Here is a 14,364-nt window from a genome sequence, read left to right on the forward strand (position 1 = left end):
CCTCTTGTCAAATCATTGTTTATACATGAATTGGAGCCAGAAGCAGGTATCCAATTTTCACATTTCTTTCCCCATAATGCAGTATTTGTGTGGTAAGGTGGCAAATGGATGCAGAGAAAGCAGCAGGCTGCAGACTGACTGTTCAAACTTTTCAAACCCATTTCAGAATCTTTATTGGAAAAAAAAATTAATCACAGCATCTCAACTGTTATTCAAACACACTTAATAAACAAAGAGAAACAGTAGCAAAGGGCACTGACACATGACAAACTGTACAAAACCTCCGGGTTTGCAGGCAAACCCGAGGGGAGGAGCCCATGGCTCAGCTGCAGGACTGGGGAGCTGCTCCGTCCCATCGCCCTGCAGCCAACCATGCCCCCTTTGCCTCAGCCCACTCAGTCACCCCTGAGAAAAATCGATTTTTAAAAATGTGCAGAAACAAAGACACTTTAAGAGGTTATTTCCAGTCTTGCCATAATGGAACAATTTAGGCCACTGGGAAAGTTTAAAAAAAAAAGTGTCATACTCTCCATTCCCAGGATTAATGCTTTAAAGTGAGCCTTCCCAAGAGGCACAAGCACTCTTGGATATCCAGTAGATCTACCCCTGCTCACCTACCTTACTCACCACAACGTGCTACCTTTTTTCGAGTGAATGGGACAAATTTCATCCTAATTCAGCGCTAGTTTTGATATAGTTGTGACTGAGTGAAAGGCAATGGAAGGAAAAGCCCTGTCTTGAGCACAGAACGGATGCAACTGGTGCATAATGCCGAGACCAGCCTTGGTCTCAGGGTAAAGGTGACCTAGCACAGTCAGGAAAGGAGAAATCCTCCATTGGGAATGTACCTGCTCTGGATGGACTGCATGCCTGGTCCTAAATATTGCCCAAGAACTCGAGTGTCCAGTACCGATGGTTGGTTATCTACCATAAACTTGTTCTGTTGAACTTAAAAGACCCTGCAATTGAACCCAAAGAGTCTTCAACCCCCGGCGCATCCTTGCTGCAGAGAGCAGTGTGGAGGGGAAAACCAAGATGCGACCTCGAGTCTTTCTTGTGCATGTGTGTTAAATAGCTGTTCCACTCAACTGGAAATGGTAATCTTTAGGCTCTCTGGCTCAGAGGGGAGAGTGATGGCATCACTCTTGCATCAGGCAATCCTCCGGTGGGCTGCACCACGTATGGCATTTTTGGTGATACAGAAAAGCAACGAGGTATGGTTTTTATCTGCTTGAGCTGTACTGGACAGAAAGTCTCCCTTTGCAACTAGTGTTGCTTTGAGCTCCGTGGTTTGAACAGCAAGGTGCTCAGCTGGCATCGATGTGACAAAAGCAGCTCGACCAGTTCCTGTTGCCTTTATTTTTATATTTCTTGACCATTTCTCAGAAACTCCCTCCTCTGAGGAAGGGAAAGAAGACAGACGAGAGTGTTAAAGGGCTTTTTAGGCTGCTAACTTGCATACATGCACTTCTTGATTTCTTAGCTTGTGAGCACAGACAATGACGGAGGCTACAAGATACTGACAGAGGAGAGAGGTCTATACATATCACAGTGTTATTTAGGCCCAGCCAAGGTGTATGGTCTAATCACACCAATACCATCTCACCACATTATAGACGGGGAAGATGGAGGGAAGAAGAGCTGGGTTCTTCAGCGTGATGGCAAGCCAGCTGCGTTTCAACAGCCTGTAACTGACACAATGTGAATTCAAAGACATTTGGCACAGTCTGTTCTTACCAGGATTAAACTAGCAGACATAATTAACCAGTCTTTCTTGAGAATGAGGCAAAGCCTGCACCGGAGGAGGTATGCTGGCAAAGCAGGATGGGAGAGGACAAGCAAGAGTACGTACAGAAGGACTGAAAAGAGGCAGAGAGCGCAGCAGTGCCACTCAGTGTCTTTGCTGCATGTCTTGTTTGCTGAACTGGTGTTTGGACCGTTGGTAATGCTGCTGCAAGGCCCTGTCAGCAACAAGTGATAAGATGGGAAACCTGCCTAATTCTATCTCAAAACTTTAAGGAGACCACAGGTAGCTGAAGTCCTCCAGAAAGGAGCCCAACTCCTCAGTCCAGGTGAGGAATTTTCTGATACCTTATTGAGAAACATCTGTTCTGAGCTTGTCAATGTCTGAATTCCAGCATCTCTGAAGCTTTGCGTTCAATGTCAGTTTGGGACTTGCCTCAAAAAGACCCAAGTGCCTGGATACTTAGGCTATAAAGAACAAAGCCAGGATGAAAGGGGAAAAACATGCAGCAAATTCCTAAGAAATTCCATTTACCAGACTAGGAGGGACATGCCCTTGGTTAGGGATGGCACAGATTAACAGAGGGGAACCAGTGACTGCAGTTTGGCTAAGATCAGAATTCAAGAGAGGCACAAACGAACATTTTGCACACCCATCCAAGGCATTAAAAAAAAGAAAAGTCACAGAAGTTGACACATCACTTTGGACAAGAAACATTACAACAGTTTGGCAACTTTTCACCAACACCCCCCCACCCCAGCTCTGTGATGCCCCTCTGTAATTTGAGGTGATCTCTTAAAGGTGGGGACATGAGGGGGCTGCAGATAAATCACTGCATGTAAGTAGGGGATCTCCTCCACGAAGGATCTCATAGGTTAAAACAAACCTACCTGCTTGCTACACTACAAAAGAAATTCTGCCTGAAGTCCTCCCTTGGTGAGAAGGAAGGAGACAGAGAGCCCACACTGCTGGAGACAAACAAGGCAAAGCTGAACTTGGCAGCAACAAGTCCCTAACCTTGTGACATTGCACCAGGCTAAGATACGGCCGTGGCAGGGTATTGGAGGGGAAGATGTCACCACTCTTCTTCAGCAGAGAAGCACAGAGGCCAGAACTGTCACTCTATCGCTATTCTGGGTGAACACAGGTCTCTTTGTTTATGCATGCGAAGTAACGGGCTTTGGAAAATGCCAGGAGCCCGTATGTAATAGTGTTAACAGTGAGACCTGTGCTAGATGTACACACGACTCCACTCCCCTTAGTATCTAAACTCAGCTCTTAGGAATTGAACAAGGAACAAATACAAAGCAAGAATGGAAAAAGTTTGTGTGGGTTTTGTTCCTCCTTTTAAAGCCCTGTTCTTCTGATCTGGGGGGGCTGGCTGATCAGGAGGGGGAACACTGCAAGGTTCCTGCACTTTTCTGGTGGCAGACCTGGGTGCAAGAAATGGCACAGCTCAAATACAGATCTTCTCACCTACGCCAGCCTGTGGAAGGCGGGACTGATTACAAGGACCTGTGGACCCGAGCAACCTTCGCAAAGGCTCCGACTGGGAATCCGGCCCAGCCATTGTTGGAAAAATTCAATACAGCGCTGGCCAAGAAAATAAAACAAATACTTGTGGAAAGGACTATCCAGCTGGAAGAGTCTTTTCCTTCCTCGGTTTCCAGGGTAAGAGGGAAGCCTTTGGTTATGACCAGAATTATTCGCCATTGGCAGGACAGGCTCGGCTTTGCTTTGCATTAGCTTGGTTACTGTACAAGGGCAAGGTTGCACTGCGGAGAGATGCTCTGCCCAGCTAGACTGCCCTTTTGACATCTGGGAGTTTTAACGGAGTGGACACTTGAATTACATCCGGGATCCTCGCTCCTGAAGAATCTGAAAAACCAGAGAGCTTCTATAAATACCTTGGACGAGTTTAGATGCAAAAGTTCATGTTCAGAGTCCTTGTTTTTTGCAGAGAAAGGAAAGATGGACTAATGTGAGAGTAGCTTGCTGGCTTTCATGCTACCGTAACAAATGACAGGCTAGTTAAAGCTGACTGAGCCCTTCTCTAGAAATCCTGCTCAGCTGCCTGCCAGGAGTTAAGAATGTCACCTTCTGTTGCTATCCTGGGGAAAAAGAAGAATGGATTGAAAGAGGGGAAAAAAAAAAGCTTGCCTCTCCCTGCAATATCCTTCAACCACAAAATGTGACCAGTCTCAAAGGTCCCTGCTATGCTGTCCTTCTTTTTCAAGTCTATCTCTTTCCTCCAATTTTTCTGTCTTAATTTGAAACGTACAAAGAGCCTTAGCTCTTGTCCTGCAGTAAAACATGAAATCTTCCAAGAGGGGAAGATCATGCATACAGGAGGAAATAGGAAAGCTGGTACACAGAACTGCTACTGCAAATTATGGATCTGCTAGTGTAAGAATGGCTTTCTCTTTGCATAGGGGAATTCAAGCCAATACATCTGAGCAGATGCCTTACCTTTGCCTTCTCGCTGGGCTCCTTGACAATGCCGTTGGTAGAATTGTTGAGCTCCCTGGACACAACGCAGAGGAACTCCGCCTGGTCTTCGTTTCCGTAGTTATAGGAAGATCCAATGCTGATTAGCTGTGCAACAGGAGACAGCCAAGGTAACTATCAGTAAGTCTGGACTTTGGCTTTATTCCTACAATTGCTTTGTGAGGTAAGACTGTCCAGTGAGACCTGTTCTGGACTTGAAGTGTCCCCCCATAGCCTCCTGTGTCACAGGCTTTCCTCTGTGTGTGTAAGGCAGGGACACGGCCGAGCTCCAGAGCCCTCTAGTGGCACCTGGAGCCCCAGGAAGAAATTCCAGCCTGAAACTGTAATGCTGAACACAGCAGAACATTCTCCAATTACTGAGGGCAGAAAAAGGAAAACCACATCAGATTTTGCAATATATAATATCCGGCTAATTCAGATATGGGGTAGGCGATGCAGACTTCCTGGTCCAGACTACACTGAACTCAGCGCTCGGCTTGCCTTTTGACTTTGATGTGTCACGACTGGAAAGGCAATTCTTTACCACAGACAGATGTTAGGTTAACTAGCGGACATGTGGCAAACTGGCACCATTCTTTACGTAGATGCTGTCAAGATGGAGTTTGATATCTGTATAAATGGGATTATATTCTATTACTGTTGTGATGAGGGGTCTGGACTCGATCCAAGAAATCCCATCTGTCTCATTTATCATTATTACATTAAAGGGACATCCTGGAGTGCAGAGCTAACTTGTCATTTACAACTCAGTTCTGCTTTCCAGATAATAAATCTAAGTAATATGAAGAAAGCAATGTGAATCTTATCAACTGTGTATATCTAGGAAACTTTAATATGCAGTGTGCACGCTAACTTCCGTGTCCTAATGGATTTTAGAAGAGAGCGCTCCATAAGTATATGAGACAGATGCAGTCAACAGCCTTCCTAGACTGATGACTATCTATATGGTTACAGTGCAGCGGCAGGAAGACTTGGGGGCTGCCCTACTGACCGACCTCCAGTACTGTTTTAAATAGGTTTTGACGTTTGTGCTGAGGGCAATAGACACAGGATAAAAAAAAAAAAGGTTTTTTTTTCTTTTGCTTTCCTGCTCCTTGTCTTGACCGTTTAAGCTCTTGGATATTTCAATACCATGCACCACTATTTACTTGACAAACACAAAGCATCTTTTGATAAAGATAGCAATTTTCCAGACTACTGAAGTAGGTGGACAGGAGAATGGATTTCTATTTAAAATGGCAAATTTCTATTCCATTCTTAATTCAAGCAGGACTGAATGGTACAAGGCAGAGAACCTGAAAGGCCACATGCTCCTCTGAGAACCCAAGCCTGACAGACAATAAGGCTGCAACAGCTTTTACCACTTCTGGCTTTCCTGCAGGTTTCTGAACCAGTCTTTTTGATGTCATGATGTGACTGAATCCAAAGAGCCCATGAAGGGGACGTCTGCTCTGTTCAATCACTGGCATCCAGGCTAAGATTTAGCAATGGGCTCTCTTTGTCCCCAATATGCAGATCTGTTACCATCTTTCCTAACATGTCTCAGCATGCCAAGTGGTGTGATTTGGGGGAGGGTAGAAGCCAGGCTGGGTTGCACATCTGGGGAAAGACCTTGGCAATAGGCTGCAGCTACAACGTGCCTCGCAGCAGGGCCCGTTTCAGCATGGGACATATCCTGTGCTGCACCATTGCCACGTTCCTGCTGTGACCCAGTCTGGACCATGTCGCAGCTGGAGAGAGGCTGTGCTGCTGTGTGAGGTCTAGCCCTGACCAAAGCATCCTGTCTGTCTGTCCTGTTTAGGCTTGCTGCCCTTGGGGGTGTTTGAGCTGAATGCAAGTCCCAGGGGAGGGCAAGAACAGCTCCTGACGGTGGGAGCGTGGAGTGGGATGTGCGGTGTACAGGAAGGAGGCTGGCAGGAATTTCGGCGGTTTGTGCAAAGGTTGTGGATGGTAGAGCGAGGGAGGGAACAGGAAGGGTACACTAGCATTTGCTTGTAACCAGTATCTTGACCCCATCATTACAGATTTGAAAAGCAAGACTAGGAAAGATGTAAGGGTGCAGATTCCCATGTAGAGCACTGCCTACAGCCTTTTGGTTTTGGGGATGTGTACGTGCATGTGTGAAAGGCAACACCCGTTAAGTAAATTTTTGGACAGCAAAACCTGGGTGTTGGAGAACTGCATTTCCATAAAGCAGCTAGTGGCTCTTGGTCACAAGATTTCACTACCGGCGCACAGGGGCAAGAGTTTTTGGCTGCCTCTCCACTACACAATAGGAGTCTTCGGGCATTACAGAACAGATATATATGAACAAGTGATGCAAAGCGCTGCTGCTAATCCTATGCCTCACTTCGCATCAGCACATTTCCCACAACATCCACTTGTACTGAAGCCGGACTAATTGGGAAGACAGCAGAGCTGTAATCCACAGAGCTTATTCTGCAGTTTCTTAATATAGCATTAACATGCAGTCCAGCTGGTTTCCAGTTCTCCATCCTCCTAAATAAGAGGACTGTATTCAATTCCAGAAACCAAATCTGGAACTAACGCCATATGCAACTTCAGCGACACCTAGCCCTGAAACTGGCTGCGTTACAAAGGCATCTGCAGGAAGTGTATTTCTCATGTCACTCATCACCTCTTTAGCAAACGCAAGAGTCATGGCTTTGAAAAGTCATGCTGTGTTTTTTTCATGGCTCTATTAATTTTCCCAGATAAAACTGTTGTACTGGGGCCTGGTATATGTGATGAAATGCAGGAGAAGGGAAGAATTGCTCTGGGATTTGACAAGGACACAAGAAGCCCTGAGAGAAAATGAAATCTCTTGGCAGTTTGAGCGAATTCTGCCTTTCCCTGTCAGTTATTCTACATAAGTGGACTGCTGCTCAGTTCAGACTGCTTATTCAGAAGAGCAGAGCAGTGTGAAGTGCAAATAAATAGCAAACTCTGCTTATTCCATATGTGGCTTTCAAAGGGATTCTGCCGTTCTTTGGTAACGGTACCTGTTCGAACTTCCACCCGTCAGACATAGTGGACACCATCTGTGTGAGCTCCTCCTCTTGGCACTGCAGGACTCTGTACACGTGCTTCACAGGTCCCTAAAGCATGGAGAATAAAAATGAGCGTGAGTTTAGTAATTGTTATACTAGTATCAAACTAGAAAATTAATAAGCCTCTCCCGCTCTGTCGTCTTGTTATTTGAGGAAGTCTGAGCCCCACAGGCTTTCTGAGGTGTGTCATCCTTCTGACCATCCAACCGACTCTACAACAGGTACATACAGTTGGCGCGCTTCTCTAAAAAGCCTTCTAGGTGTCTAAGGGCCAGTGAAAGCAAAACTTCTTTGGCTTTCAAAGTCATCTACTTCTTTTTGAAAATGTTCCTCTTCTGAAACTGAATCTACTGGGTGTGTTAATATCAGCTGAGCAGCAATGGGAAAAATTGCCAGAGACGGATATAAAGGGAAGAAAATGGTTTAGAGAAGGAAGAGTTTGAACTATTCTTTACATACCAAAGCAGTATGTTTTAATTTATAACTACTCATCTTTCGTCCTGGCCCCTCTTGTTTGACTGTTCATTCCCTGCAGTGCTAACAAGATGACTCGGTGGTCTGTGCTTATAAAACCATAACGGATACTCTTTCCTAGCTGTGCCTTGGATCTACCTAAAAGCACTGATTCCACCTGTTAAAGGTGACTAAACAAAAAGACTGCTACTGGCAGTGCCTACAGCCACATGTCCTTCTACTACACTACAGAAAATGGCTGACTTCGTAACGCTAAAGTTCCCGTGCATTACTTGAGAGGTTCTGTTCTCGTTATCCCGTATCCGCTCCTTCACCAGCCGCACAAGAGATGCGATATTGTAAAACTCGGCTTCTTCCAGTACCCCTAAGAAAGGAACCAAAAGTAGAGAGAAATTCTGTTACTTTGTACAGGGTAGAATGAAGATGATTCTGCTACGAGGATGCAACACCTGCTCCTGACTCCAAATCTAGCCCAGATGCGAGAACACCCCCGAATGCTGAACAGACTGTGCCACCGATCTCATGCTCCCAGGCTGGAAAAAAATGACCAACTAGCTGTCACCTCCTTTTGTGACTTAGAGGGTCTTTAAGAAAGATTATTCCCCTTTCCCTGGGATTATCAGAAACCTCGTGGTACAACCTCGATTTTGTTTGCACAGACCCATTAGGGGAAAGTCACCAAAGCTGCCTGCTTACAGAGAACTGCTGTCTGTGGGGGGAGAGGAGATGTGCTAACAGATCTTTTGCCCTGCTAACAGAAGCCTTTGAGCTAAGCAGAACAGTGATGGGTTGTGTTGTAAGCTGCAGGCCTCTGCTTTCAGGAAGATACAGAATCTAATGATTTAATCCCCGTTAATGAGCATCCTTCTGAGAAACCAACGGTACTAACAGCCAGCACTACTGGGAAATGCGGCTTGCTCACAGCCTTACACATCGCCACGTCAGGAACCCTATGCACTCAGGCAAGTTTCTGATGATGGCTCTTGGATGCTGCTATCAAACAGCCCTCGTAGTTCTTTCCCTGTAATTTTTCTCTTACCTTCTTCTGCAAGCTCCTTGTTTATGATGAGCTTCCCATGTCGGAGGTAGTTCAGTATTGGACCAAAATATGTGGGGTCTCTATCGATGAGATACGCCCCTGTCTCATCCTGTGGAGCGTGTACAGGAATGAAACAGGGATGGTTAAGTGGTACCAGGAAAAAAAAACTTCAGTTGAAAAAGATAAATTGAACAGTCTCTCTCTGAGAACCTGGATTCATTTGCCTGTGAAAGGTGTACTAACAACTCCACATTTAAACCAACTTTTTCTTTTTTCAGTATCTGAACTCAGCTACAAATGTTGCAGCTCAATAATGCTGGCAGATGCTTCAAATTAAGCACTTCTATGAACAGAGTTTATATACCTGGAGAGAAAAGCAGGGCTTAGCAGTTTTTCTTCACTGCAATAATAAACCCCAAAAGCTGGCAGTTGCGTTCTGTCTAAATTTGTTTTCCAGGCTAGTTTAACTAGGAGACTCTGGAGGAAAACCAGATCTCTAGTTCTAGCTAACAGCACACGATAGCTAAAGCAGCTCTTTTTTTCTCCTTTCTACTACTGAAAATGCACATTGCAGCGCACCAGCCGTGTCTCTAGCAATACAGTAACTATTGTCATTAAATAACTAACCATTCACAACCAAAAGCATCTCTTGAGCCGGCTTTGAAGGGTTGGCAAAGCCTGTGCAGAATTCTTTCATATCACCCCCTCAAATCACTTTAAAGCAACATTTGTCCTGCCAATCAATCTGCTCTAAAGTAATAAAAACTGTGGAAAAAACCACTCTGAAATGTCATCTCCTCTATTCACTGATGCTGGTGACTGCTATTTTGATCACAACCGGGATTATCTTTTGATTAAACTCTGAACAGAGTGGCAAGAGACCCGAATAATTCTCAGTCTGACCTACCCACAAAATATTTACAAAACCTTGTGCAGCGGATCCTACAGAAAACCTGCAATTACAAGAATAACTGTTTGCAAAATCCTTACAATAAACTGCAATGACTTCAAAACTATCCACCCACGTAAGGAACGTGCACTGTGATCTTTTATGAGAGCAAAGTGAGATAGATTAAAAAAACCAAAAAACCAAACATGCCCAGGGTGAGAAATCATTAAAATTCCCGTTTCTCAGAAAGTTTCCTTCCAGTTCCCTCTGCTCCAACTAACCACCGGAGGAAGGTGCTGGTTTGCTCCTTGCGGGGAGTCACGTCACCGCGGGAGGTGGGGGGCACGGGTGCCTGCAGCACCGGGGTGTTACAGGTGCAAGGTTCTCTAAGCCCCGTTCCTGGGGACGTGGCCAAAGCTGCGGCCATGTAACGGGGCACGGGGGACAAGGAGATGGCGTGTGTCCCCGGGGACTGTGGGAGTGGGGCTGCTGCGGAGATCGGCCCATCCACGCCGCAGGGTCAGGGGCTGCTGGGGCCGCAGAGTAGCGTCGGGGGCGCCGGCCCCGGGGACGCCGGCAGCCGCGGGGGCTAAGGCGGCTCAAGGAGGGCGGTCACCGCCCGGGCCCGGGGCCTCGCCGTCCCGGGGTGGGGTCGGGGCCGGCCCCCGCCGCGGCCTCACCTTGTCGGAGCCGAGCTCGGGCCCGTCCTGGCAGCAGAGGCGGCACAGGAAGGACTTGGGCTCCCGGCACAGCGTCTGCCGGGTGCTCACGAAGTACGTGCCGCCCACGTTCAGCCGCACCCACTTAGAGGCGGCGGGCGGCCGGGCCGCGCCGGGCGGGGACAGCGCCCCGCCAGAGCCCGCCGCCGCTCCGGCCGCGCGGGGGCTGGGCGGCCCCGGCGCCCCGCCGGGGCCCGGACTGGGCGTGCGGCCCCGCGGCGGCCCCTCCGCTGCCGCCGCCAGCTCGGCCATGGCGGTGCCGCTCAGCGCCCCCGCGCCGCCATCGCCGCCCCGCCCCGCCGCCGCTTCCGGCGCGCAAAGAACTTCCGGGGCACCAGCGGCGGCCGCCGGGAAGGAGGCTTTCCGGTGGAGCCTCGCCCTGATTGGTCGGCGGGGGCGGGACTTCCGGCGCTGCTCGCCTCTGCGCCTGGGGACGGCGGTGGCGGTCAGTGAAGGTGAGAGCGGGGGGGGGGCCGGGACCGGGACCGGGGCCGGGGCCGGGGCCGCGGGGGGGACAGGGGCCGGCCGGGCGGCGGGGGGCCGCGGCAGGGCCGAGCTAAGGGGGCGGCGCCCCGGTCCCTCGCCCCCCCGGTCCCTCGCCCCCCCTCGCCCCCCCGGTCCCTCGCCCCCCCTCGCCCCCCCGGTCCCTCGCCCCCCTCGCCACCCCGGTCCCTCGCTCCCCCGGTCCCTCGCCGCTCCCCCCCTCCCGGTCCCTCGCCCCCCCAGTCTCTCGCCCGCTCCCCCGCCGTGCTGCCCGGCCGGCTCGGTGCTGGGCTCCTCCCCAGCCCCGCGGTCGCTGGGCCCTGCCCGCTCCCCCCGCCCCCCCCAGCGTAACCCGCCTGGTGTCATCTCTCCGGGGCGCAGGCTGGAAGCATGGCGGGCCGCAGAGCTGCCGTCAAGGCCATCGACTGGGCGGCCTTCGCCGAGAGGGTGCCCCCGAACCAGAGGGCCATGTTCAACGCCCTGAAGACCCGCAGCGACGCGCTGTCGGCCCGGTGAGTGTCTGCCCGGCTCCCGCGTGTGGGGCGGTTCGGTCCCTCAGCTGAACTCTTCGGCCTTTGTGGTGCTGGGTTGAGCCGGTGTCCGTAGACGTGTCCTGACAGGCATTAAAACAGGTCACCTTCAAGACAGCTGGTGGCTTTTTTTGGTGAATCGTCTTTACTTAATCCTCCCCGGAGTAAAACAATAGTTGTGACGTAAAAAAGCAGTCCTGCGAAAACAGTTTGCTTTGGCGTGTTCAAAACGTTTTGCAAGCTTTGTTATTCTGTTAAGTGCCGTGCAAATTCATGAGTCTTCTCAAATCCTTCAGCATCCGCTGCTTGATACAAATGCTGTTGGCTGTTGCAGTTAATATCGCTGATTGCCTCTAGCTCAGTGTTGTGAAAACTGCCTCATCCTTTCTTGCAGGGCTGCACCCAGAGGTGCTCTATAGTAGCCTGAAGTGGAGCAGGGCTGCAGGCTGAACTCCTCTTGTCTGTATAGAGGAGTCTGTTTCAAGGGCAGAGGGATTTGCAGAAGCGGTTCATCACTGCTTGTTAATAACGGACCTGAAAATACTTAAACTAAACTTCGCAGGCTCTGTTGACGCTCTGGAAAGTAACTGTGGCAGAGAGCAAATGATAGCGCAAGGTCACTTCTGGCGCTGGTCCTGACTGCTGTCCTCTGCCTCTTTAGGTTGGCTGCCCTGCCAGAGAAACCCCCGGCCATCGACTGGGCTCACTACAAGGCTACTGTTGCTAAGGCTGGCATGGTGGATGAGTTTCAGAAGAAGGTCAGTATCTTTGTCAGCTGGGTATTGCTCTTTGGAGGTTTAAATGGGGAATGTCTTTGGTGCGGAGAGGAAAACACCAGAATTGGTGGAGGAGGTTGGTGTTGGCTAGCAGGTGCCCCAGCTTTACATCCTGCTAACCTCGAGGAGGTCACTTCAGTGCCATCTTTCAGGAGGAAATCTGTGGCACTCTACGGTGAGAAAGTTGGTGAAAGAAAACGTGATAAATTATTTTGGCTGCAGGAGTGAATTCGGGTAGTGCCTCTCCTGAAGAAACCCTTCAAAGTATTTCTCTCGCTCACTGAATGGAAGACGGTGGCGAGCGTGGCTCTGCACACTGTGAAACGTGTAAAGCTAGCAGATGCCGGCAGGGGTTGCCATCCTCCTTATAAGCAGGAATTGAAAAGCACGAGTGAGGCTTTTGCTGAGGGACGCGCGGTGTCACTGGCACTATGAAAATTGGCCTCCCAAGACTGGGAGGACCCACTGACCTCAGATGGGTCTGGGAACTTTGTCTTGGGGGAAATAAGTCTGATATGATAAGTCTTCGGTATTAGACTTCCTCGCTTCCTTGCAATGCTGTGCTTTGCTCTCACAGTGCTGTGATGAGTGTGTGTACTGTTAGGCGTCCTGGTGGCGGTATGCAGTACAGAATAGATCGCTTTAGGCGCACGGGTGAGCAGTGCTGCTTGTGAAGGACACAGTCAAGCTGCAGTGATCAGTTTTAGAAAGCTCGTTAACTGACACTGTTGTGAGCATATCCTAGGAAGAAAGGAGGGAATGCTCCCCTGCTGCTAGGGAAAATGACCTTGGCGTGAAGGATTATTTCAATCAAACAAACTGTATAAAAAATTTTCGATTTACAGTTCAGTGCACTAAAGGTTCCTGAGCCGGTGGATACACAGACTGCCAAAATTGATGCCCAAGAGCAGGAAGCTGTAAGTGTTTGAACGGTTCCCTAATGCCGGGGGTTGTCTCTGCCTTCTGTGAAGATGGGAAGGGGTGAGGGGGAAGGGGTGTTCTGTACGTACGTCTGCACAGGCAGGGCAGCCTGAGCTAGAGCGTGGCTCTGGTCTTCGTACGTGTCTCTGGCTTTTGGCTAAGCAAGAGGATCTCTGCACGTGGAAGGGTTTGGCTACTTGGGATTTGATCAAGATTCCGTCCACTTATCTAGTGTAATGATGAATTTTAATGCCAACTTAAAGCATGGGGTTGCAGGTTCACTCTAGGTCACTGTCTTTATCATAACCGTGTTCCCCACGTCCTCTGCTTTCCTGCAGGCAAAGAGCACTGCTGAGTATGTGCAGGCTTCCAAAGCTCGTATTGCCCAGTATGAGCAACAAGTAAGTCTGGACTTTGCTTAGTGAATACTCTCTTTAACTCAGCCTGGCACACACCTTGTTCTTACCTCTGTGTGCTTTGCTCTTTCTTGCTGACGAGTGGCTCATAACGTGTTTGTTTCTGCTCCCACTTCAAGCTTCAGAAGCTCAGAAGCATGATTCCCTTTGAACAGATGACGTTTGAAGACTTGCATGAAGCCTTCCCTGAAACCAAACTGGACAAGGAGAAATATCCGTACTGGCCCCACAGACCGATTGCTGATCTGTAAACTTGTCTGGAAGCAGTTTGTCTAACGACTGTCAGACTCTACGACCTTTTAAATAAAATGCTTTCCCTCCTGTTTGTGGCTTAGATCTTAGACGTGAGGTTGCAAGGTTTTGAGAAACGTGGAACAATACACTAACTTGCAAATAGCCCAGTTTTCCTGGATTTTGTCTTTTCTACCCGTGAGCTTGCTTTTGTAGCAAGGACCAAGATCCCAGCTAGACCTGTTGATAAAACTGAGTCCTGTTGCATCTTCTGTAATGCAAATAAACTCTCTGTTCACCTCTGTAACCACGTGGTGCAGGGAATGTCGTCGTTCTGCCATCGCAGGCAAACAGTTGCTGAGGAGTTGAACGTTTAAAGCCTTCTGAGATGCTGGGGTGTATTTGGTAGTGATCTCCGATGCAGTGGGAGAGAAGTCTCAGTAGTTCTACAGGCAGAGGTCTAGGGCTGTTTTCTAGGTTGGTTGTGATGGTTTAGGTGCAGCCAATTGCAAAAGGAGTTGGAGTGTAGATGTGTTGAGATACATTTAAAAAAAATAGTTATTTTTGAATTTTTTTTTAAAACA

General features: G+C 49.0%; 2 protein-coding genes across 2 annotated transcripts; one reads left to right on the forward strand and one right to left on the reverse strand.

Annotated features, from left to right (window-relative positions):
* Positions 1 to 141: 141 nt before the first annotated feature.
* On the reverse strand, positions 142 to 10,675 carry KCTD2 (potassium channel tetramerization domain containing 2). Its single transcript, XM_076353508.1, has 6 exons — positions 10,385 to 10,675; positions 8,816 to 8,924; positions 8,049 to 8,140; positions 7,255 to 7,350; positions 4,214 to 4,339; positions 142 to 3,622 (listed from the first exon to the last, which is right to left on the reverse strand). The coding sequence occupies exons 1-6, from the start codon at positions 10,673 to 10,675 to the stop codon at positions 3,593 to 3,595; spliced, it is 744 nt and encodes a 247-aa protein (XP_076209623.1). The 3' UTR covers positions 142 to 3,592.
* Positions 10,676 to 10,810: 135 nt separating this feature from the next.
* On the forward strand, positions 10,811 to 13,872 carry ATP5PD (ATP synthase peripheral stalk subunit d). The gene is made up of 6 exons (XM_076353709.1): positions 10,811 to 10,878; positions 11,288 to 11,418; positions 12,098 to 12,194; positions 13,058 to 13,129; positions 13,472 to 13,534; positions 13,669 to 13,872. The coding sequence occupies exons 2-6, from the start codon at positions 11,297 to 11,299 to the stop codon at positions 13,798 to 13,800; spliced, it is 486 nt and encodes a 161-aa protein (XP_076209824.1). The 5' UTR covers positions 10,811 to 10,878; positions 11,288 to 11,296; the 3' UTR covers positions 13,801 to 13,872.
* The last annotated feature ends 492 nt before the right edge of the window (positions 13,873 to 14,364 follow it).

Source organism: Aptenodytes patagonicus, chromosome 16 (genome assembly GCF_965638725.1).
Source record: "Aptenodytes patagonicus chromosome 16, bAptPat1.pri.cur, whole genome shotgun sequence".
Taxonomy (NCBI): domain Eukaryota; kingdom Metazoa; phylum Chordata; class Aves; order Sphenisciformes; family Spheniscidae; genus Aptenodytes; species Aptenodytes patagonicus.